Source organism: Cryphonectria parasitica (assembly GCF_011745365.1).
Source record: "Cryphonectria parasitica EP155 unplaced genomic scaffold M406scaffold_4, whole genome shotgun sequence".
Classification (NCBI taxonomy): Eukaryota; Fungi; Ascomycota; class Sordariomycetes; order Diaporthales; family Cryphonectriaceae; genus Cryphonectria; species Cryphonectria parasitica.
In genome coordinates, this window is record NW_024468912.1 from 4,282,026 (window position 1) to 4,304,740 (window position 22,715).

A 22,715-nucleotide genomic window follows, 5' to 3' on the forward strand; every position below is an offset into this window, starting at 1 on the left:
TTTTCTCTTGAAAAAATCCATCGTATCAAAGACCCTCAGATAACGATTGGATATGGATAAATTGCGTGTGCATTGTTCCTTTGGAACACAATCGAAAATGGCTGGCGGGGCGTGACGCTGAGGACTCGCTCTTGTTGACAATGAATCCTCGCGTGAAGTCGTCAACGCCATTGTGTCTTTGTCCCTTCATATAAGCTTTCTCTTGAGAACTCTGGCCATGTAGCTTTCAAGAGAAAAAGCCTGTTTCCCGCCTTGGCCTCTTTTACGTTAAAAAAAAAAAAAAAAAAAAAAAAAACGTCTGTGGAGCGTGGCAGCCTTTAAGTTTCATCCTGCGTCTTGCTCGGGATGAAGACAGCCACCCCGCGCCTAGGCATTGATTGATCGCCCTCTTTCGTGGCGGTATGTGTGCTGTCTGGCGCGCTCGCAGAGGTCTGTCCCGTTCAAATTACCTACTGTTTGTGCACAAGGTAACTTTATCTCAGCGTATGACAGAGTCTCGAGGGTATCAGTGGCGAGGACTCTTCTCCCATGTAACCTCCTCTGCATGGCCGTCTCATGCCACCATCCCCAACAGCTCCCTCTCTCTCTGCCTTTCCATGTCCTTGATCTTTTCCGAATTCATCCTGGCCGTTAGCAGTACGAGCACTTGCACGAAAAAGGGACACATGAGCACTTTTCATTAAAAAGACACCTTTTGATTCTGTGTCTATCTGGCCATGTACCTTTCCTTCCTTCATCATCAAATGTGGTACCTGGCCATGTTCTGTAGACGGAAACATCTCTCTCGTGGTGTAAGGAGGAAGAAGAAGAATAAAGAAAAAAAGAACAGAAACAGGCATCCATCAATCCGAACCTCCCTTCAGTCAGTCATGCAGTCTTTCATGACGATCGAAGGCCTCTTTCGGAATCCCATCATCTGTCCCAGAACCAGAATCATCATACCCCTCCATCATCAAAGTATCCGTGGCCGTCAGTACGTGCCTCATTCCATCCCTGACCGTCATCGTCTGGGGCCAAAGCCAATCCCCGTTCCTCCCTCCCCACGAAGACGTCTCTCTCGAACCCTTCAGTTGTGGTGACCTTGCATAGGCATCTGAAAGGCAATGTCGTCCAAGTCGGAGTTCAAGCCCAAGTCATACTCCGCAGCACCGCCAACACCGCCGGCGTAAGCATGGTTGAGCTGCTGGGGGCCCTGAGCTTGCATCATCTGAGCACGCGCCGTGTTGCCGCCATTCATGGTATTGTTGTTAATGAAGGCGTGCGACGAGGGGCCGTTCGTGCGAACGCCGTGGGCTGGGTTCGAGCTGGGGTTGGTGTAGAAGGCGTTGGGCTGAGCATGCGTGTTGTTGTGGAAGCCAACATGGCCATTGTGGCCGCCAGCGTAGGCATTGTTGAAGTGCTGCTGGGGCAGGGGCTGGTTGTTCTGGGCACGCGCCACATTCTCGCCGTGGTTCATGTGGTGGGTGCCGGAAGGGGCATATGTGTGGAAGGAATTCGCGTTGGATGGACCACGCGTGTTGAAGCCACCACTGCCATTCTCGCCGCCAGCGTAAGCATTGTGATTGAAGTACTGCTGGGGTTGGTGGTTGCGGTTACGATTGTTATTGTTGTTGTTGTTGTTGTAACCACGCGCCATGTCCCCCTCGCCGTCCACGTTGCGGACGACATTCGTGCCCAAAGAGTTGGCAGGACCATTGCGTTGGAAGTTGGCAAAGATACGCTCAAGGTTCTGAGCGGCCATGCCGATCAATTCCATGTGTCGCTCAACCACATCATGTATCTGGTCTACGGACTCGACAAACTGTTCGTACAGTCGCCCATCGGTCTGGCCCGCCATGATCATGACCTGCATCTCGTCGAGTTGCTGCTGGGCGCCGCTCTGAATTGATACGTTGCTGCGGATGAGCGACATGATCTCGTTAACATTCGCGGCGAAGTCATCGGGTGCCGACTCGAGCCCGTCGGAAAGCATCATGCGTTCGCGGGTTATCCTCAGCGACCTGTCGATACTATCCTCGCTGGCGTTGCTGCCGTGGTCATCCTGATCAGGACCAGCTGTTGTGTTGGTCTGTCGAGGCGGCTGCTCAGGGTTAAGGGGAACTCGAGCGTTCTGCGCGCGGGCAGTGGTGCCATTCATGAACTGCTGCACTTCCTGTAGCTCCTGCAGCTGCTGCTGGGGCATCGGAGGCGTCTGCTGGGGCATGTTGTGCTGAGGCATGCGCTGACGAGACGGCATGTGCTGTCGAGGATCCTGCAGCATGTCGTTGCCACCACCAGACTCCACGTGTTGATCCTGCTGCTCCTGAGACATCTCCTGACGAGCGGGGTCCTGCATGCTGTGGACGTGACCAGTAGCCCTGCGCTGCTGCTGTGAGCCCGTGTTCTGTCGCTTCTGACGCGCCGATGCTTCTTGCTGCTGCTGCTGTGGTTCTGAGGCCTTGCGCTTCTTGTTGGTGGGAGCCGCCGCGTTGTTATTGTTGTGGAGCGTGTTGTTGGCCTCAGGGCGCTGTGCAGTAGGATGAGCAGGACGAGGTATGTGCTGACCGCTGTTCTGCTGCTGGTGGATGCCGTCGACTGAAGGGCGCTGTGCAGTGGGACGAGGTATATTTTGACCGTTGTTCTCCTGCTGCTGGTGGCGGCGGGTGAATATATGTCGGGCCAGCTCCAGGCTCTGTGGGCCGTTGTTGTTGTTGTTGTTAATAATGGTATTGCCTTCGGGAGCCTGGCGGGGACGAGGTCGTGACGTTGGCTGCGGTGCCTGCGCTGCTTGCGGCTGCTGTGAATGAGCCCGGCGAGACATGTTACCACCGTTGCCTGCATTGTGAATGGGTCTGGGTGGAGGCGGCATCAGCTGCGAAGCCTGGTGCAGCTGCTGCTGTGCATGGTCCTGACCACCATTGTTGTTCACAGGCATCACAGGCATCTGGGCGGAGGCGGGGGCGGGGGCGGGAGGTCGCTGACTAGACTGTGTGTGCGAACGCCACGAAGACCTGCCAGGCACAACAGCAGTGGCAGCAGCAACGGCGGTGGGAGCAGCAACAGCAGTAGAAGCAGCAAGTTGCTGGGTGTCAGGAAGAAGAGGGTAGTTCTTCTCTGCGCCGCTCCGAGCCTTTTGTGAGTCGGAAGCTGGGGTGGTAGAAGATGAGGTCTGGCCGCGATGCACGTTACGCTGCATAGCTGTGGGGGTAGCAGCAGGAATGGGAGCAGCAGCAGCAGCAGTGGGAGCAGTAACATGTCGGGTGTCAGGCAGAAGAGGGTAGTTCTGCTCTGCGCCGCTCTGAGCCGCTTGCGAATCAGGAGCTGGGGTAGTGAAAGACGGGGCCTGGTCGACCTGCATGCTCTGCTGCACAGCCTGCGTTGCCTCACGGGCTTGGGTGGTGCTGCTGTTTTTCTTCTTGTTGGTGGTGCTGGTCTTCTTCTGGGTCTGCGACGCAACGAAGTCGCTAGCAGAGACGTTCAGTCCAAGGCGAGCGTTGGGATCAGGCGTGTAAATCATGGCGGCGGCATTCATGTTGTTCGCGTCGGAGACGAGGTAGTTGTTATTGCCGCCCTCGATGACAGGAGGGGTTGCAGGGTAGGCAAAGCTCATGCCAGCACAGCACGCGTTCGGTATGAAGGCGGGCGGGTATGCATAGGCGAAGTTGGGATCCTGAAAATATTGAGGATAATAAGTGAACGAGCCGACTTCTGGGGCAGCATGGAACGGCTGTTGCTGGGCGGCGATGAAGGGCGCGAAGCTCGGTCCAGTGACAACAGGCTGGCTGTTCAGAGTAGTGGTGAAGCTGTTGTCGGTGGGGGCTGTCGACATCTCGCTCGTAGAAGCAGCAGCAGCAGGAGGATCAGCAGTTGTTGACTGACCGCCCTTGCAGGGTCGACCACGCCGACGCTTGGAGGCTGCTGTCGAGTCTGCAGATCCACCAGCTGGCGAACCACCACTACCATCCTTGCGTGGCCGTCCACGACCACGCTTGGGAGTTCCATTCTCAGCAGTTGTTGCTGCATCCTTGCGAGGGCGTCCGCGACCACGCTTTGGAGTTGCTTGGGTCTGCGCAGAAGGGAGCGAGGACGAGGTAGTCGTAGGGTTGGGGACGGCATCCTGGCCAGTACTTCCACTTCCACTTCCATCGCCACCAACACGAACAGGCAGCAGAGCCGGTGCAGAGACATCAGCAGGTGCAGGCGCAGCGGGAACATTGTTGGTGATGTCGTTGTTGGCTGCAGCAGCACTGTTGTTGTTATTCGGTGAGCTGGTGATCCAAGCATTCTGAAGCTGGGCGATGGCCGTCCGAGGAGAGAAGTTTCCAGAAGCAGGAGGCAGTACCACGGCTTCTACAGCAGCGATGGCAGCAGCAGGCTGAGAGGAGGAGGCGAGGACGTTCTGGATGGGCTGCTGCTGGTGCTGGTACGCCGCCTGAGAAGAAGGCTGCTGAGAAGAGGCCGAAGCCGCAGCCCTGAGCCTGGCGGGCTTGGGCTTGGGTATGGGCTTGGGACGAGCAGCAGACGACTTGGTAGGGGCGGGCACGGTACCGGCTGCAGGCTGGAGGTTGTTGCTGCTGGTGCTAGCCTCGGGAGCGACAGGAATCGGAGGAGGGCGAGTGGCCGGGACGACGTCTTCTTGGGTGGTGCCCGAAGGCTGAGACGGTCGGACACGCGGCAGAGACATCGGCTGGGGTTGCTGGACGGCCGGTTCGCCCACAGGGAAGGAGAGAGAAGAGGAGGAGGGCATAGGAGGTAAGTCGGCGGGAGCAAGGACCGGCGCCAGGTCGAGCTCGTTACCGCCCATGGCTCCGGCTCCTGGGAACCATGAGTTGTCGGCGAGGATTCGCCGGGCCTCCTCATCCGTGAGTGGCGCCGCTCCCTCTGGCAACGCCGATGGTGTCAGAGGAGCCACGAAATCTTCGCCCACCTCCGGGAACCACGATGCGTCCTCGAGGATGCCCTGGAACGCCTCCTCCTGCTCGCTGCTGTTGTTATTGTTGTTGCTGTTCACAGGCAGAGCCTCGCCAGGAGCGCCATCGGGCCCGTTGGAGATGGTGACAGCAACATCCGTGCTGGTGGCCACAACGACACGACCACCACCCCTCGCCATGGCAGCACTGGCAGCACCACCACTGCTGACCTCATCAGAAGAAGCAGCACCAGCCGCCATAGCAGCTGGTGCGTTCTCAACCTCCGAGGCAGCAGCAGGAATACCACCAGCCTGCACATCTGAAGACGAGGGCTGGTTGTCGCCACTGTCGCCGCTCGAGCCCGAAGCCAGATCGACGCCTGGATTGACGCCGACCTGAGCTTCAGACTCTTCGGCGCTGTCGTCACCGCCGAAGAGGGAGTCCAAGTCATCACCATCGTCGACATCCGTGCTGGGGACACGGACGTCAATCTGAGGGCTCTCGACATCCTCGACGACACGAACGACAGCAGAAGCAGGCGCAGTGTTGTCGTTGTTGTTGGTGGTGGTGGCCACCTGCTCGTCCGCCTCTGCCGCGCTGTTCTCCGCCATGCGCCTGTGCAGGGGGACAAAGTCAGGCAGCCACACCATGGCATCCTCCTCGCCGATCGACGCCATCAGCTGCTGGCGCTCAGCTGAGAGGGCGTCGACGCGGGCATAGATGCCGGCACGGATGTTGCTGTCCGTGGCCCGGCCGGGCGTGGTCCTCCAGAGCTGCCGAATCTGGTCGTTGATCGAGATGGCCTGCGCCATGACGCGCTCCCTCTCGACCAGGCCAGAATCGACAGGACGTCGGATGGACGCCATCTCGGCAAGCCGCTCGTTCTGGCTTGCCGAGATCCTCTGGTCGGCCCTCTTGATCAGCAGCGTGTTGGTCAGGGTGAGGCGCTGCTGCTGCATCTGTCGGATGCTGTTGGTGCACATCCGGGCTGTCTCGAGGGCCGAACGGACCTTGTCGGCGTCTAGGACGCAGTTGGCGGCCGGGCCATTGGGGGTCGGGGTGGTGGTGCTGGTGGTGCTCTCGGAGGCGGACATCTTGGCTGTTGGTATGTCTCCGAGAAGAAAGAAAAGGGAAAGAGAAAAGGAAAGAAAAAAAGATTCTGGTCGTTGTATGCTAAACATTCAGAGGTATTGGTTAGCTGTGCTGTCATATCACAAGAATGGAGGAGGATGTTCTCGAAGGTAGAAATGCTATGTGGGCGTCCACATGGTCAAACATGGGCGTCAATGTCAGGACTGGGAGGAAGGCATACCAAGTGACTTCAAGTGGTCAAGGGAAAGAGGATGAAGAGGCAGTGGTTGGGTGAGAAACTTTGGTGATTAAACGGACGCTGCTTGGTAAGGAGAGGGAGAGAGACAATAGACAGGTTGAAAGTGAGTTTGGGTGAGAAGGAATGGGATGTAATGGTGCTGGTACTGGTGGTGGTGGTGGCTGGGAGAAAAGCAGGTAAAGGTCAAGGTGATTCTCAGGTCAAGGTGAGGGCGAGATCAGATTGAATGAGATTCACATAGAAAATAGACGGAGGAATTCAGAAAATTCACAGGTTACAGCCCATGTTTTTGCTGAGGGCAAGATGACTTGATTAAATTGAGGGAGACGTAGGCTGCAGAGGAGGGCACTCACCACCTCTCTGGCCTCGTTTTCCTCTTCTTTGCTGCCCTCAAACGACGCACTGGCGATGCTGGAGACGGACGAAGACGAGAGACGAGTGTGAACGAGATTCTTGGGACGGGGAGGATGATGGGATGGTGTTCTCTTTGGGCAGGGAAGCTTACCAGATGAGCCAATTGGGTTCAAGTCGAACTCGCTTGAGAACAACTTGCTGGTGTGTGAGATTGATGGTGAGGCGAAGAAGGCAGTTCGTATGGCTTGGATGGTGCTGGAGATGAAGATTTGCTCTGGATGGTGGCAGAGGACGAGTGCAGGGCTGGGAATGGCTTCAACTTACAGCGCAGGGGATGGATGGGAATGGTGATGGTGTTGATGATGGTAATGGTGATGATGGTTCAATTGGTAGAAGAGACTACTCGTACGTACCTGTTCTTGTTTTCGTAGTTTGTTGAAGGAAGAAAGGAAGAGAGAGGGAGGGAGAGAGATCGAACAAGAGAGAAGGTCGAAGTAGGTATGTGTAGCGGTAGGATGTTTGGGTTGAACACACAGGGGCTGGGACCTGCAACCCAAAATCTTGGGCCACTGTCGATGGGAGAAAGTCTCAGGAACAGCTGAAAGTGTTTTGTCGATACTGGCAAGGTGCACTTCTGCTCTGTGTCGTGGTGATGGGGCAGGGTTTTGGGAACAGTTTCAGAGCATTCCCATGTATAGATCATGGGTTCCAATCAGGCACCCTCCCCCGGCCAATCCCCAATGGGTATGTTCACGAACAATCATTCTGTACCTGCATGCTTACACTTCTCACTGAGCTGTTACCTTGAATGCGTGTGTTTACTAACAATCGTTCTGTACCCACCAGATTGCCCTCACCGACGCATATGCGTACCTTCTTCCTCCTACATGATATCTCGAGAGTCAAGTTGGAACAAGAATTGGCGCAGGAGTGAAGAGGCTACACATTCACGGGCGGTCGAAGAAACAGATATACCGTCCATGGCCGTGACGACAACAACAAGACCTGTACTATGACTACATATCCTGCATTCTCTTTATTTCACACAATTCCATAGCCATGAAACTGAAGAATCAGGCCCGGCTTCACCTTATGTGTCTCTTCTATTCTGAGGACCTTCATCGGATATATATTGAATTCTGCATGCCATTTGCACGTGTACTTTGCCGGTTGTAATCTGTCAACAGCCTTGTTCTTGCTATTGACCCCTGCGGGATGTCTGCATCTTCGTCATCAGACAATAGTGTTGTCAGTTGTACTGGCCAAGGTCTCTTCAGCAAGTGAACAAGGGGCTTCAACTGTATGCAGGTAGACTGATTTATTGTGCAGTCACTTATTGACGAGGTACTGGTATGCCGAGAGGAGATGGGAGTCGTGCTCTCAAGGGTTGAGGACCTCGCACGGGGCGAGTTGGTTGGATATAACAAAACAGATTTCCGATTTGATTTCCAATGACTCAGAGTCCTCATGTATCACTTCATTTGCATTCTCTGCGTCCATATCAAGTATCCGTCTCGACTCAATTTCTTCGTGTCCTTTTCCCCTTTCTCCTTTCTCCTTTCTCCTCTCTTATTTCCTAATTTCTTCTCTTTCAACCGTCTTCTGTTGTGGCTCGATTGCCGATACATGCCTTTCGGGGAGCTATGTTGTGGAACTGTGATGTCTGGTTTGTTCGGTTAGGCAAGAAGGGATCGAGGAAGGAGGTATCCTTCATAAAAGAGTGCTTCCTAGACGAGGGTCGAAGTGGTTAGACGCGGCAGCCAGCAAGTCGGAGTCTGCCATCCATATTCTGGACTCAAGGGGAAATGCTGCGTCTGAAAAGGCAGCCTGGGAACAATTCCAATCAGCCAGTCGGGTGCGATCTCTTTGGGGCTGAAAGGAGGGTTCAGCTCAGTTAGAGAGTAAAAACCAGATTTGAATACCAGAGCTTGATCGGTGGTCCACATGAGTGTCGATCTCGTACAAGTTGAATAACAACAAAGTCAGAGGCGGATCGACTGCAATCGCAAGAAGCCTCGAGAGCGAGACCATAGAGGGGCAACTCTGTAGGCCGGCGAAGATTTATTTTGGCTCTGAAGCCAAGTGAACATATAGATCGAGAATTTGCCCAAAAAAACCAGGCCGCCTCATTTCGTTGTCCGGGCAGTTCATTGGAACCGCACGACGCGCTTCGTGGTTCGACAGACCATCTCTACCTCGTGTCTCCGCAAAACCACACTCCACATCGAAATGACACATGCCTCAAATCCAAGGAATTGAGCATTTGATTATTACCCGTCGACTCGTACATGTATCGTTTATTCCGACATGCCTTGCCCTGATTGGGAAATGTAAATACGCCTACCCGAGTTCTTGACGAGGCGACGTTGTAAGGGTTAGGGTCCCGACTTTGTGGACCGGGAAATCCCTGCAACACCCATCGTAGCCTTGCAGCCTCGTTATCCATTTCTCTCGCGAGATGGTAGGCCGAATGTGTAAGATGGCACAGTGCAGTCATGCAACTTCGAAGATGTAGTCTAGTATATGGTGGAGTCATTGAATGAACAGCGTTATGGAGTGATCTGGGAGGTTGTGAGGCAGTGACCTCGACTGGCAACACCAAAAACAAGTAGAAAGACAAGGCTGAGGACATACATGTAGTACTACTACTGTGCCGTTCTCTTTAGCTTCACCGTATACCAGGCTCCAAGCATGAAGATGCATGACACGGAGATCACATTCTGGAGGTCAGAACAAGTCATGTAGTTTCGTTCACTATTCGAACGAGCGGCGGCGTCTAGAGTATAGATATCGACAGCCACATTTGAGAACAATCAGATTCAACAAACAACGAGCTTTCATGAGATGTCCAGGCCACAAACAATGGCCATTCACGATGAACAACCTTTTGCAGACCAATGTTTCGATTGCTTGCTCTCACTGAACTGAGACCAGACGAGATCCCAAGGCCTTTTGGCAAAGTGCTGGTTGACGGCGCTAGCTTAAATTTGCGAAGTGGCGAGACTCTCTGTGCCTTTGAGACACAGATCGAAACGAATGCTGGAATTTGGGTTGCTTTTATTTACTAATACGCGCCAATGACGACGTCTGGAGCAGCTGTGCAAAACCGAACCATGTTATCATCTGTCATTGGAGGCAGGGACACGGTCCTTAGCCTGCCGTCCAAGCCCTGGTGCCTTGATGGTTTGTCCTGTATTGCGAGGCTGGAGGTTTCTTGATTTACCTGTCCATGGCCTTCCGCACCTGTACCGCACGCTGCAGATCTGGCCGCCATACACAAGTGACAGGAACACGAAGGCTGCGTTCATTCTTCTGCTTTCGTTTTTTGTTGGACACCGATCTGACTACATGAACAAGTAACTGAGCTATAGACGAATAGGGGGGTTCGTAGGAAATCTCCATGGCCTTCAATTTCGTGGGATTCACTGGTGTTCAGTTGTACAACGTTTCAATGATTGCGTACTATCGTCTTGTCGTGGGGCCGGTCGAATGTGCTGGGCTACCTTGCCATAGATCATGGAGTTGAGACCGTAATTTTCCTATCACTTATTAGCCGCAGGGATAACAGATCCAGAGGGGAGGGCTGTTGTAGCTGATGGTATGAAGACACCACATTTGTGTTCATTTCGCGGTCAAAAGCGGGAGGCGGTTGAGGCCCTCGAGGGGGGGGAGGGGGGGAATGTAAGTCTGAGAGGCTGGTGACTCGTGATATTGTACTCACAAACTTTCGCGGCAGAGAAATCTTGAGGGGATAGGGGGTGATAAACAGTGGCAAGTGTCCATGTCCTCCTCCGGCAGGCTGGCAGTCCCCTAACATCTACCGTGGGGCACGTGTTCTAGCAGGACCATCTTCCCATCGCCTCCTGGCCAGGCGAATGCTTGAATCACAAAGCAGGTCTTGGAGGGATGATCTGGAGTCCTCGCGGTCATGTCCTTGTGCATTCAGCTCCGCTGGACGTTTGCTGTTCTGGCAAGTTCAAAAGGTCTGCGAACTGCAAGGAGGCAGAGGACCAAAGAGGCCTTCGTCCGAGTCTGTACATTCTACTATGCCCCTTCGTCAGCCCTTCGCCGCTTCTAGAATCCGCGCGCATCTCGCACGTGTCTGGCGCCAGATGATCTACCGCGAAGATGCCACCTCTACGTAAAAGGGGTCACAGCGCCTGAGAAATGAACTCTCCTAAAAACCTCCAAGCGTTCTTCCGCCTCATTGGACTGCTCGACGGCTCATCGGTTAGACAGCGATCCCAGGAACGCACGTTTTGTAATATCAATCTGCCATTGGCATTTGATTCATGCGCTACGGCTCAGTGACATCGTAAATAGCCTGGGAAGAACCCATCATTGTAGAGAAACCAAAGCGCTCTAGACGCCCCCCCAGATTTACCCTTCCAAACTCCGAGCAAACCATAGCGAAGAAACCCAGATGACAAGTTGCCTCACCCCTTGACAACCGTGCCGCTAAATAGCAAATAAGAATGTTGTCCATAATCCCTTGCTTCTCCGCGCATTGCTGCATTCCATGTCTTTGTGTCCTCATGTGGGTGTGTCGTCGCAAATTTCGTACTAGATGTCGACTTGGTGAAGAGGACGTCTTCGAAATGGGGCAGCACGCGTCGGAATTGGGTCCATCCACCCTAGTTAGTGCTGCCCTCGTGCGAGTCTCCATCGAGCTTTTTCTGGAGGCTCTTCTTCACAGCGCGCTTGCGGATGTTGGTGTTGTAGCTAGTGCCCTGCTCGACAACCTGATTGTTCTTCGGGCCTGCGCCGTGCTTCTGAGCCTCAACTTGAGCCTCGTCCTCGTCCTCGCCCTTGCCGCTCGAGTTCTTCACCTGCTGCTCTTTGCTGCCGCCTCCGTTGTCTTGGGAGTGCTCGTCCTAGGAGACCTCCTCGACCACCTCGATCAGCGGGCGTGGGCCGTGACGGAATCCAGGCGGGAGAGGGGCAGGGTTGGCGAATAGGGTGCCGAAAGGGCTGGCGATGACCTCCTTGGGTACAGAGACGGAGTTGCCCTGGAGGGTGCTTCGCCAGCGGATCATGGAGGGGTTGGGGTGAGCCAGCTCATCCTCGAGCTGCTCTTCGCCAATGGCAGAGAGACCCTTGCGGTTGGTCTTGCCGGCTTGCTTCTTGAGCAACTTGTTGATGGTCTCTTGCTGTTTGGAGGAAGAAGGGTCAGACATGTCAGAAGAATCAGAGGAGGAATCATCATCAGTGAATTGGTTGTCAGGGATAGCTGTGGTGTTCTTGACAAATTCGGCCACCAGTGAGTTGGGCTGATAGGAGAGCCCAGGGTCGTCCTCAGAGTCCTCAAGGGCCTCCTCAGCAGTGGTGTGCTCGAGGGTGTGGGGCATGTCTGCTGTATTTTTGGATATTGGAGTGGAGCAAGGCTTTGTGCAATTTGATGTTGGATAGCATTTGTGTTTTTGTTGTTGAGTGGTGATGCAAAGGTGAAAAGAGGTCAAGAGGGAGAGAAAGAGAGACAGAAGGAAGGGGAGAGGGAAGAAGGGAGAGCAATCGAGACAGGAATCGAGTCCAGCTTACCTTGACCTCCTCATTGCGTTTCTCACTGAGGTTGCGTCGTCTGCGGGCCATCTCAGCACGACGCATGGCCTTCTCCTCCACAGTGAAATGCTTCTTGGCTTGGACCTCTGTGTGTGTCGACACTAGGATCAGCACAGCACTCCTTGCATCATCTCACATTGTATCTTGGGGCACCACTACCACAACTACCACAGAGAGAAATCAACTCAACACATACCGTTTGACAGGGCCTGATAGTGGCTCTCATCGAGGCCCTCGAAACGGGCCCTCTGGCGCTGGGTCATGCGAGAAAGGTCGGGCGCCTCGCCCTGGCTGTCATCGCTGTCCACATCAGCAGGCGCGGCACCAGCTGTCACATCAGCCTCGGGCTCTCCCTCGGCGTCTTGGTCCTCCTCAACTTCTTCGCCCTCGGCGTCCATGTCTTCGTCTTCTTCATCCTCACCCTCTGCGTCCTCGTCTCCGAGATCCATGGCCTCGTCATCGCTGTCAAGGTCACTGAGCTCATCGTCGTCCGAGTTCTCCGCGTCCATGGCAGCAGACTGACCGGCGGCTTTCTTGGGGGTGACCTGCTTGTTGGTCTTCTTGGTGGATGGCGAAGCCTTGACGGGCTTGGAGATCTTGATAGCGGGCGTGGGCTGGCCCTCGTAGTCCTCTTCGCCCTCAGCATCCTCGTCCTCGTCCTCTTCGCCTTCAGCATCGACATCCATTTCATCGGCCTCAGCGTCCTCGTCGTCGTCGTCGTCCTCCTCCTCATCCTCCTCTGGGCTTAGTCCTGTCTCGTCATCATCCTCGGCGTCCACATCACCAGCAGGAGCTCCGACCTGAACGTGTATTGTCAGAGGCTATTCGGCACTTGCATACGGCCTGTTTTGATGGGTACATATTAGGCGCGTCGGGGTCCACGACATACCTGGATCTCGTCCTTGCTCTCATCGTCATCGTCTTCGCTGTCCGAGTCGTCGACCACGTAGCTCTTCTTATTGCCTCGGGTGGAGCGCTTAGGGGCAGAATCACTGCTGACGGAGATGCTGGAGCCATTCTTGCTGCCGGTCGCCTGGCGGAGCTTATTAGCCGGCACCTTGATATTGAGATAGGTGTGATCCTTGTCGTCTATGCCGCCGCGAGAGACGGATGCCAGACCCTTGGGATCACCCGAGCGACGAGAGCGCGAGGATGACATAGTGTTGTTGTCTCTGTCTGCCATGTCAGTAATTGCGACAGACGCCTTTTGGGCCGCAGAGCGGCGCGGTCTCGAAGAAGACATGATATATGAAGTGTGTTGGGTCCGTGAGGATGAATTCTCAGACAGCGTGTCGGAGAACGCGATAGGCGAAAAAGGGATTATGTCTCTGATGATGATGATGATGATGATGATGAAGAAGAAGGAGAAGGAGAAAGATGAAATCAAGAGACGATTGAGGTATGATGGGTCCTCGTTTGGGACAGAGATGACGGCGTCAGGTTGGATGGGTCACACAATGTCATCGGTGGGGGCGCAAGAAAACGATCAGCCACGCTGCTCGATACTGCCAGCTCCAGCCGGCTCGCGACGGTTGAGGTCGAACAAAGGAAGCTCCTCCAGTTGGGGGAAGGCTTTCTGACAGGGTGGCAGGTAATGCGGATAGGTGAGATGATGGGGTGCGTGCGAGGTGACACCGGCGTGGGTTAACCGGCTTGTTCCTGCAGGCAAGGCCGGGAATGGAGGGGCCACAAGTCAAGGGAGGGCTCCGGATGCTGCGACCAAAAACGGCACACAGGCTAGCTGGGATACTCGGTCGCCGGCGATGTCATTCGCACGTTGGTGCAGGGAGAGAGAGGGCGGGCAAGTCGGCTTGGGGTTGGACGCAGGGTTCAGGTCCAGGTCCAAAATGCAAGATGCAGATTTATGGCCGGAGAGAATGATGTGTTCTTTTGGGTTGGTGACGGGCCGGCTGAACTAGCCTTTCTCTGACAGCTCGGAGATATCTTTTTCTGGTCGATCTTTGTGTGTGTGCGTCTCTTGTCTTTTGTTGGTTGAAAAGATGGGGGGTTGAGTTTGTCAAGGCGAGCCAGCTTTTCGATTCCTCACGTCACCGTCCCTTGCTGCCACGAACAATGACCGGATCATACATCAACAAAAGCAGCTTGGATGGCCACCAAATGCAGGAGAGCGCACCCTGGTGACCCGTGTATCTGACCGGTCGCGATTTGCGCCAGTCGTGCCACCTGTTCAGGAAGACTTGTAGCCAATGTTTGGCAGCGCAGTCAGATGGCGTCAAAGCTCAGCCCTACAACATTGGTAATCCTCGGGTCCCGTTTTTGGAAAGCTGATGCTTCATCGAACCAAGACGAGAGAGGGACTGCTGGCCATGGATGAAAGGGCGAAGCGACGAGACACACCAACCATACGATGACGAGGTCATGCCGGGATCTCAATTGTTCAACGGTGGCTGCTTGGACGGAAGTGAAAGGGGCAGACAAATAGATGATGGCTCGGATGCGACTTTGCAAGTTGTGCAGAGTGGCTTAGTGCTGCGAGGGTGTGCGCAAGGGGGCGACAGGACAGACAACCAGCTGGAAGGAGGGGGGAGGAAAGGGAAAAGGGACGGACTGCATATTACAAACCAAAAAGGGAAATATACCATCGACTTACCGACGAATCACTGGATGGACATGTACAACGTCGGGAATGGCGCGTGTCTGTCTGGAGAAGAGGTGCTGTTGGCCCCTGATTCGTGGGTGGGTGGCTGACTGTTCGGTCCGTCTTGTCTCTTGGAGATGCCAATGTGAGACCAGATCGCTGAATCCAAAGATGCCTGTTGGATGACTGAATGTAGCAGGCAGGCAGACCCTTCCCCTCGTCCAACGGCCCTTGTACGTACTGTATGCACTCTTGATTAGTTTTTCTGCTACCGTTATGTAGCCAATATTTGCAAGGAACCCGCATGAGGATGAGGCGAGCCAGGCTCGAGCAGAACACAGCGTATTAGGGACGCGGTCCAACAAAGCGCCCCCATCCCTTCCAAACCAGAGAGTAACATACCTGTTCAATTAAGTTACCTCGAGGGATACACGCAAGGTACGGGATACGACGCTGCTGCGTTTGAGGTGTCTGGAGGGCAATCAGTCAATCGTGTCTGTGGGTGTGCTCGTGCTCGTGTCAACGTTGCAGCCGAGAGCTGAGAGGGTTCGATATTGTCCTGCGACCCTCTGCCGTCTGCAGGTTGCTCGGTCGCTTGTCGTGCAGTGAGTGGCCAGGCCAGGCCAGGCCCTTCTACAGTGATGGAACAGTGGGGTCCCTTTTGCTGTTCGTCGCCACGAGGGAATCCGGATCCGCGGAGCCTTACGCCAACCTGGGATTGGAATTGATGAGGATGGTTCGTTGGGGGAGAGAAGCTCCTTGAGAGTTGGATGAGACAAGAGCCGTTTTCTCTTTCGTGCTGGCGTGCAAGAGGGTTCTGCTTCTTGCTCCCTCGTTAAATTTCCTTCCTACAAGGGTTGAAAGAGTCATGGCTTGAGAATAATGATGTGCTATGAAGATGTACCTTTGTATATGGTCCGTGCACCGGCACTCTTCAGCCGAGGTTCACAAGCTTGCCGGCCGACCACCACACCTTCCACTTCGTCCTCATCATCTTGACTCCTTCCTCTCTCCTCCTCAAATCCCACTGTTGTATCATTCGTACTTTTGTTTTACTAGTTTTGTGGGCTGTGTTTATAAAATCAGAAAAGATGGGAGGCTCAGATGAGGATAACAAGCAAGCTACCCTGATCCCATCATGGCAGCAAGCAGCTACTCAGCAAACCGAAGGCGTGGTGGACTCCCAGGTGTCTCCCAGCACAGGCACTCTGGAGCAGGCAAAGAGGTTTCTACAAGATGAGACAGTAAGGGATGCAAGCAGGGAAAAGAAGATTGAATTCTTGAGATCCAAAGGCCTGGAAGAAGCAGATATTCACAGACTCCTCGACACTGCCAGCGAAGCATTACCACAAACCTCGACGACTATGACAACTACCACCACCACCACCGAGGCACCGCCACGAGAGACAACAAGCACTGCTCCCCCCAGCAGCATCGGAGCAACACAACAATCCACCCCAGAGATCAAGACAGACCACCCACCAATAGTCACCTACCCCGAGTTCCTCACCAAACCCCTCAAGCCACCACCACTGATCACCGCCTCCGGCCTTCTCAACTCCCTCGGCCTAGTAGCCGGCGTCTCGACGCTCGTCTACGGCGCCACAAGACACCTCGTCAGCCCCATGGTCGAGACCCTGCTCGAGGCGCGGATGGACTTCCATCAGAACGCCAACAAGAACCTGACTCGCCTCGTCGAGAAGCTCGAGCAGACCGTGTCCGAGATCCCCGCCGCTTACCACTCCGTCGGAAAGCCTGCCGGTCCCGGCGTCGACAAGGCCGACGACGATGCCAGCAGCAGCAGCAGCTATGACGACCCATACGAACTCTTTCACCGCGATATAGGCGTCCAGACATCACCACTGCCCTCCATATCCCCCTCGTCGCCCGACCGCCTCACCCACACCTCCACGCACGCCGAACAGACGCAGTACCAGGCCGACCGGCTCGCGCGGCTGAGCGTCTCCGTGCGCGGCCTGGCCACAGATGTCATACAGCAGGCTGAGGAAATGGTCGAGACAAAGAGCGTGCTAGATCAGTTCGGCTCGGACCTGCACGCCCTGACCTACCCACCCGCATCCTTCGGGGTCGGGAGCAGTTATTTATACGGCGCGGCGCGGAGCGAGCCGGATGATGAGATCAAACGGGTGAAGACGAACATCAGGAGTGTCAAGGGAGTCTTGTTAAGCACAAGAAGTTTTCCGGCCTCGACAAGGTGAAAGGCTCCAAGACCTGAGGACGAAATCTGCCTCAGGATGGGGCTCGGGGCGAAGGGAGGACGGGGATATTCAATGGCGGCTCCAGCTCCTTGAGGAGCCCTTCATTTTACTGCTTTCAGCGTTTACATGAGGCAGGGCCACCGACAAACAGATATGGGAGAGCCCTTGGGAGAAGCGAGACGAGTTGTATTGACCCTGTACAAGATACATTCGACGAATAGGCTATCAATACAGAGAACACGATACCCCTTTCAGCTATGCTCTATGGTGCACATTGACTGCAACAGTCATCATAGTGTATAGATTGCATGTTTATCATGAACAAGTCGCCTTTGCCACGGAGGGTCCAATAGCTCTTGACGTCCAAGTTTATCACAGTCTGACTCCAACATCTGGGTTTCGTCCCTGATACCATGGCAAGACTCATTGCACCTCGTCCTACCATTGCAATATGTACAGCGTGACCGTCGCTTCCCTACTTCGACGCCCTTCACCGCTTAGATGTACATTGTAGTGAACTGCCACCGCCTCTAGGCCCGCCTGCTTGTCGATTCGAAGGGTAGTCAGCATACACATAGTCAAGAGATGAGTCTTGTCACAAATCTTCATTCCCCGTCCCTAAGTCTTGCTCATCCTCTGTCGCACTTACATACGTAGTAGAGGACCTGTCTAGCCCTGGGTCATGAAGGACGCCTCACATACACTTCTTAAATCGGAGATTCAGCGCCTAATCTCGTAATCAAGAGATCGTACAACTGCTAGCCCACCGTGGTGATGGTGGCATTTGTCCAAGCTGAACGTAATTCGGGATAGCCTTGTGGCTGCCCAGCGTTTATCATTTGATTGGCGACGACATGCTTCGATCCGAATCCGCCGACTTTGGTGGTGCCTCTGCGCGATCAATACCCAGTCTATGGAAGATCTTGTCCCAGCTGTCGATCTCAATGTGCTCGAAGTGGCGACCCTCAGCAACCTGGTGCTGATACCATTCCATTGTCGGGGTGTAAGTATAGATCAGTTCCTGCGCATCCGGGTTCCGGAGCTTGTGTACGCGTACGGCCTCAAATAGTTGATTCGTGCACCTGGAAGTGAACCTGGGTTGGAGTGCTGCCGACACGCGGGGTGGATGAAAGATGATACGGGTGTCGGGACCATCATCCCTCTCCTCATCACCCTCGCGCTGGCGTTGGTCATCCTCCTGGGTGTTCGAGGTAACAGCTTCTCCTCCTGTCGGGTGCAGAGCGACCTGGCGATAATCGGCGCCATACATGTGCCTTTCGTGGCCTGGGACGCGCCGCACCAGATCTTCACATATCATCCGCAGGAACTCTGCCGTGGCATCTGCTGGTAGCGCCGAGTGGCACTGGCTCAGGTGCCTCTGGAAACCACCCAGCCAGACTCTCTCGAGGGACGCGTTGGGATTCTTTTCGTGAGCATGCAGCTGAATGTAGCGGACGAGGTCTCGTTGCATCCAGGTCAGGTCTGCCAGCCCTAGCGAGGACTTTCCTTCGAGCTCGTGGCCAGCACGACTGTCCCATATGATTAATTCGGTTCGACCATGGCTAAAGCCCATGCTCTTATCATGAGGATTCACCGGGCGATAGATTGCAAGCCACGGATGTCGCCTCGGCCACAAGCCAGGGCGAAAGTGACTTGGGATCCAGTCCTCCTCTATGGTGTAGAAGAGCCCGATATATGTGTTGAATGACTTTAAGGGATCCTTGAGCCAGCCCCAGGTGAAGTTCCACCACTGATCAACTGTCGCACATTTCATGTGATGGTCGCCAAAATGATCTGCCATCTTCGTGTCAGCCCAAGATACCGGGCGTCGGTAAACCATAAATTTGGGTGTTCTGTCCAGGGATTCCAGGAAGGGCACAAGGTTGTTCTCATTACCCCTAAGTCTCTTGTCGCGCTTCGTCTGCGTGTCGTCATGAGACTCAGGATGTGTCATCGTGACCTCCTCGCCCTGACTCTTCAAGAGGGCTCTCATGGCTTCCTCAGGATCATTGACGACTGATCGACCGTACTTAGGAACTTTGAATCTTCGACGAGCCCTGGCCGCATCCATCGATAACTTTGAGCCAATGACGTAAAATTTCCGGTATTGGTCACTGCATGCCATAGACCACCACCCAAACCAGTTGACGAGGCTTTGCTCGTCGTGTGGGTCGATCGAGCTGTCTGCGTAGAGCACCGCGCAGTCTCCTGAGTAAGGACCGCCAACCTCTGAGTGTTGCAACAATTGTCTGTCAATGTAAAGCCACATCTTCCGTCTGGCCTTCAAATCTTGGTCAGTGAGGGCAGCAGCGCTCTTCTGGGTTGCCACATCTCGTGCAGACATGGTGTTCCATCGCTTCAGCATGTGTTCCAGATGAGCACACTTTTCATCAAATAGATCACGGAGGTAGTCGCCGATGTTGTAGGCAGTCACTAATTTAGTGGACGAATGGCTGGCCTGGGTTTCGAAGAACCACGTCAGGAACCTCAAAGCCTCTTGAGGTTGAGAGACAATAAAGCTTGGTGTTATCAGGAAGGCCTTCCCGAAAGGGAAGAGACGTGAGAACATCGTCGGTACCACAGGAACGACCTTTGAGTCTATCGATGGCTGAACTTGCTGCAGGTCTAGGGACTCCGAGAAGTGCCAAAAGTTAATGTTGTATCCCTGCAGCAATTGAGCCATCGATGGGAATCGACGCACGAGAGGGATTACGGCCTCATGCAGGATAACGATGCCGCACCCCTCCTTTGTCTGCCGCACGAAAGCAGACCAGCCGCCTGTTTCGAAGTTGGTGTAGATCTTGCAGCCAGGGTCGCGCATTGTTAACCAGGAGCAGATTGACGCGAGCCATGCCAGGGATCGCTCTGGGAAAGCCAAGAAGAAGAACTTGTTCTTGTGTTGCGCAGACCCCGCTACCAGGTGGTTGTACCGCAAGTTAAGTATTTTCTCGAACATGTCCGCACCGATGCCCACATCCATGTGTAGGGGCTCTTGTACATCTGAGCTAGGCCGAACAAGTCGATAGATGGGGTATGTCGACCGGAAAACCAGGTATCTGAGCGCAACACTATCTGGGCTGACAGACTTGACTCCCAGAGCATTCAGGTCGAATCCCTCGCATTTAGTTGGGAACACTAGGAGGTTAAAGTGTTCATGCGCCAGGAATAAGCCGGAAGATCTGAGCCTGAGGTGCATAGCAATGGTCTCCAGCTCGCGATCTGTCTCATCAGACCTAATTGAACCTGAAAAGAGAGGTTGAAAGCCCAGGTATGCAAGTGACGGGATTTGAGAGTTGAAATCGTCGGCCCGGACTGTATGACCGATACATAGGTGCTCAGAATCTGAGAATCCGTTCAGCGACTGCTGGTATGCAGCCTGAGAATCATGTCTGGGAACAGCGTCGAAAGTGACGTCGAGTATTTGGGTGGAGGCGGTTGAGAGCATGATCTTTTTGCTCACGGAGCACAGGTCTTTGTAGGCCGGTAGAGAAGGGCCATTGAACCCTGCAGCCGGCACACTTGTGTCTGACATTGGTGGGTTACCCATGAAGGGTGCACTGTTGTCGATCTCCATCGGTTCATCCACGAACAGAGTATCATCCCCAGTGATGCTTTGCATGTCTGCTTCCCACACAAACCGCTCGTCCCCTTTTGGGAAGCGCTCTGACCTCGATTTGCTCATAGACGGCTCATCGATTACTCCAGTAAAGCGCACCGACTTGGCTTTCTTCTTGGGGGGGTTGGTACCTGAGCTGAAAATGGACCTCTTCGACGACACAGGGTTAGGCATTGTGGCAGATCTAACAGGGCGTTCTTCCGTGACCACGGGGGCCCTTGTATTTTCGTCATCTTTTCTTGGAGCCTCTGCCTGCTGAGTGGACTTGGTCTGTTTGCTGGTGTTGGAACCTGGCACAAAGAGCATGTCGGGGATCATGCGAATATCGGGTGCGCCATCATTTCTGGCTCTGGACCTGTGCTCGGCCTTGCGGACCAATGCGTGATTCGTATAGAACTTCTGTCCCTTGCTGCTATCGATCTCGTCGTCTCCTATGCTTCGTCTCTGCCTCGCTCTGCTCCCCCCCGTAAAGACGTTAAGTGCGGCTTTGCCGCTCTTCTTCGCCTTGAGGCCCTTATTCTTCTCCGCAGTACCGACTGTAAGATTATCAACAGCAGTGCTTCTTGTCGCTGTTTTCTTGGGAGGAGCCTCTTTAGAACGACTGGGTAAGGAAGTGGCGGTAGCGGTGGCCTTTTGCGCTAAGCCTGTATATCCCGTTGATAGAGGCACTTTATTGCCTTGACGAGGCAACTTGTCAGTTCGGCCTTGTTTTGAAGCCTTGGAACGGCCGGAATGAGTCGGGGTTTCAGAGGTATGAGACGTTGCTACTTCTTTTCTCGCTACCGATAGAGACCCACTCTCCTCGGACACAGTCTTGTCCGGATCATAGGTGAATATCCTATTAGGGCGAGTTCTCCTCTTTGCCTTCACTTGAGATGAAGACTTGCTAGGAAGCAAGGCGTCGGCGGCTTCAATGTCGGTTTCGTTGTGCTCTTCTGCTTCCTGGGATTCAGCAGAATCGCTTGCAGAAGAAATGGGCGGCTCGGCTTCGATGTCGCCTTCGGATTCAGCAGCATCACTTGAGGAAGAGCTGAGTGGCTCGACCACGATCTCATTTTCTGCGGTATCAATCACCCTGGCTGAGGCGCCCTCCCTCCTATGCCGCTCATCATCAGAATCGGGATAATCTTGGCCTCTGAAGTAGAAAGCGGTGCGGACGAGCCCAAGCTTTCTTCGCTTGGCGTTTCTCCTGCGGTGGCGCTGACGTGACTCCTCCAGCTTGACTGTGCGAGCCTGCTCGTACTTCTTCTCGAACTCATCGGCCTCGTTAGGGTCAGTGGTGACCTTTTTGGCCTCCCACTGTTCCTTCAACTCTTTTGAAAGATTTTCGAATGGTTCCCCTACGGAGATTGAAAGTGAGTAATCACGTGAATGGAGGAGACTCTTGTGGCCAGGGACATGGCCTAGACATCCTAGCGGCCCAAACCAGCCTCGAATGATTCTCTGGTGTTGAGTCACAGGACGCATAAGAAATAAGCTTATCACCTACAGCTGCATTCATCCAATGGGAAGTTCGACCATTCCACCAAGACGTAACGCCATAATTTGCCCCCGAGCATCTTCAAGCTCTCCTTATGTATGGCCTCGACAACGTATTCAGCATCAGAATCTACCTCGAAGGCAGTTGATGTGAGTGATATGGTATCGGATTCGTCTCCATCCCTCGGAGCCAGTGAGGCTGGATCATTGTCCCGCTGCACGTCTTCGGCCATAGTAGTGGTCAAGCAGCCAAATTGTCGGGCAACGGAGGTTGAATGGGCGAGGAGCAGATTGAGCTTGACGGAGGGTGACCTGAGACTGCGTACGAAAGCTTTATAGGCATGAATGCTACTTGCGGACTGCGTGCATTCGGATAGTTTGCCTTAAACAAAGCTGCCAGGTGCGGCCTGCAGATGGCGAGATTCGACGTGGGGCAAACTGCGACGTTCTGGTGGTGGAGTTGCCAAACAACGGACCAGGAACGCAAGCATGCCAGGCTCAACGACTTCACCGCCGGTATCACTCAGCGTGAACGAGCCTGAAGAACGGAAGGACCAAAGATATGTATGGAAGGGTTCTGGAGCTGTGCACGGGAAAGATGTTACTACCAGCGAAAGGAGTGATGAAAATTATTTCATCTCGCGATGGCGCCGTCGTCATTTGGGGCAGA

At 54.2% G+C, this 22,715-nt stretch overlaps 2 protein-coding genes across 2 annotated transcripts; one reads left to right on the forward strand and one right to left on the reverse strand.

The window, feature by feature from the left end:
- Positions 1–15,822: 15,822 nt before the first annotated feature.
- On the forward strand, positions 15,823–16,950 carry M406DRAFT_330206 (uncharacterized protein; the record flags this gene model as incomplete). The annotated part of the gene is made up of 1 exon (XM_040920493.1): positions 15,823–16,950. The coding sequence occupies one exon, from the start codon at positions 15,823–15,825 to the stop codon at positions 16,948–16,950; it is 1,128 nt and encodes a 375-aa protein (XP_040777340.1).
- Positions 16,951–17,785: 835 nt separating this feature from the next.
- M406DRAFT_330207 (uncharacterized protein) lies at positions 17,786–22,278 on the reverse strand (the record flags this gene model as incomplete). Its single annotated transcript, XM_040920494.1, has 3 exons — positions 17,786–21,102; positions 21,364–21,906; positions 22,056–22,278. 3 exons carry the CDS (start codon positions 22,276–22,278, stop codon positions 17,786–17,788), a joined length of 4,083 nt encoding a protein of 1,360 aa, XP_040777341.1.
- Positions 22,279–22,715: the final 437 nt, after the last annotated feature.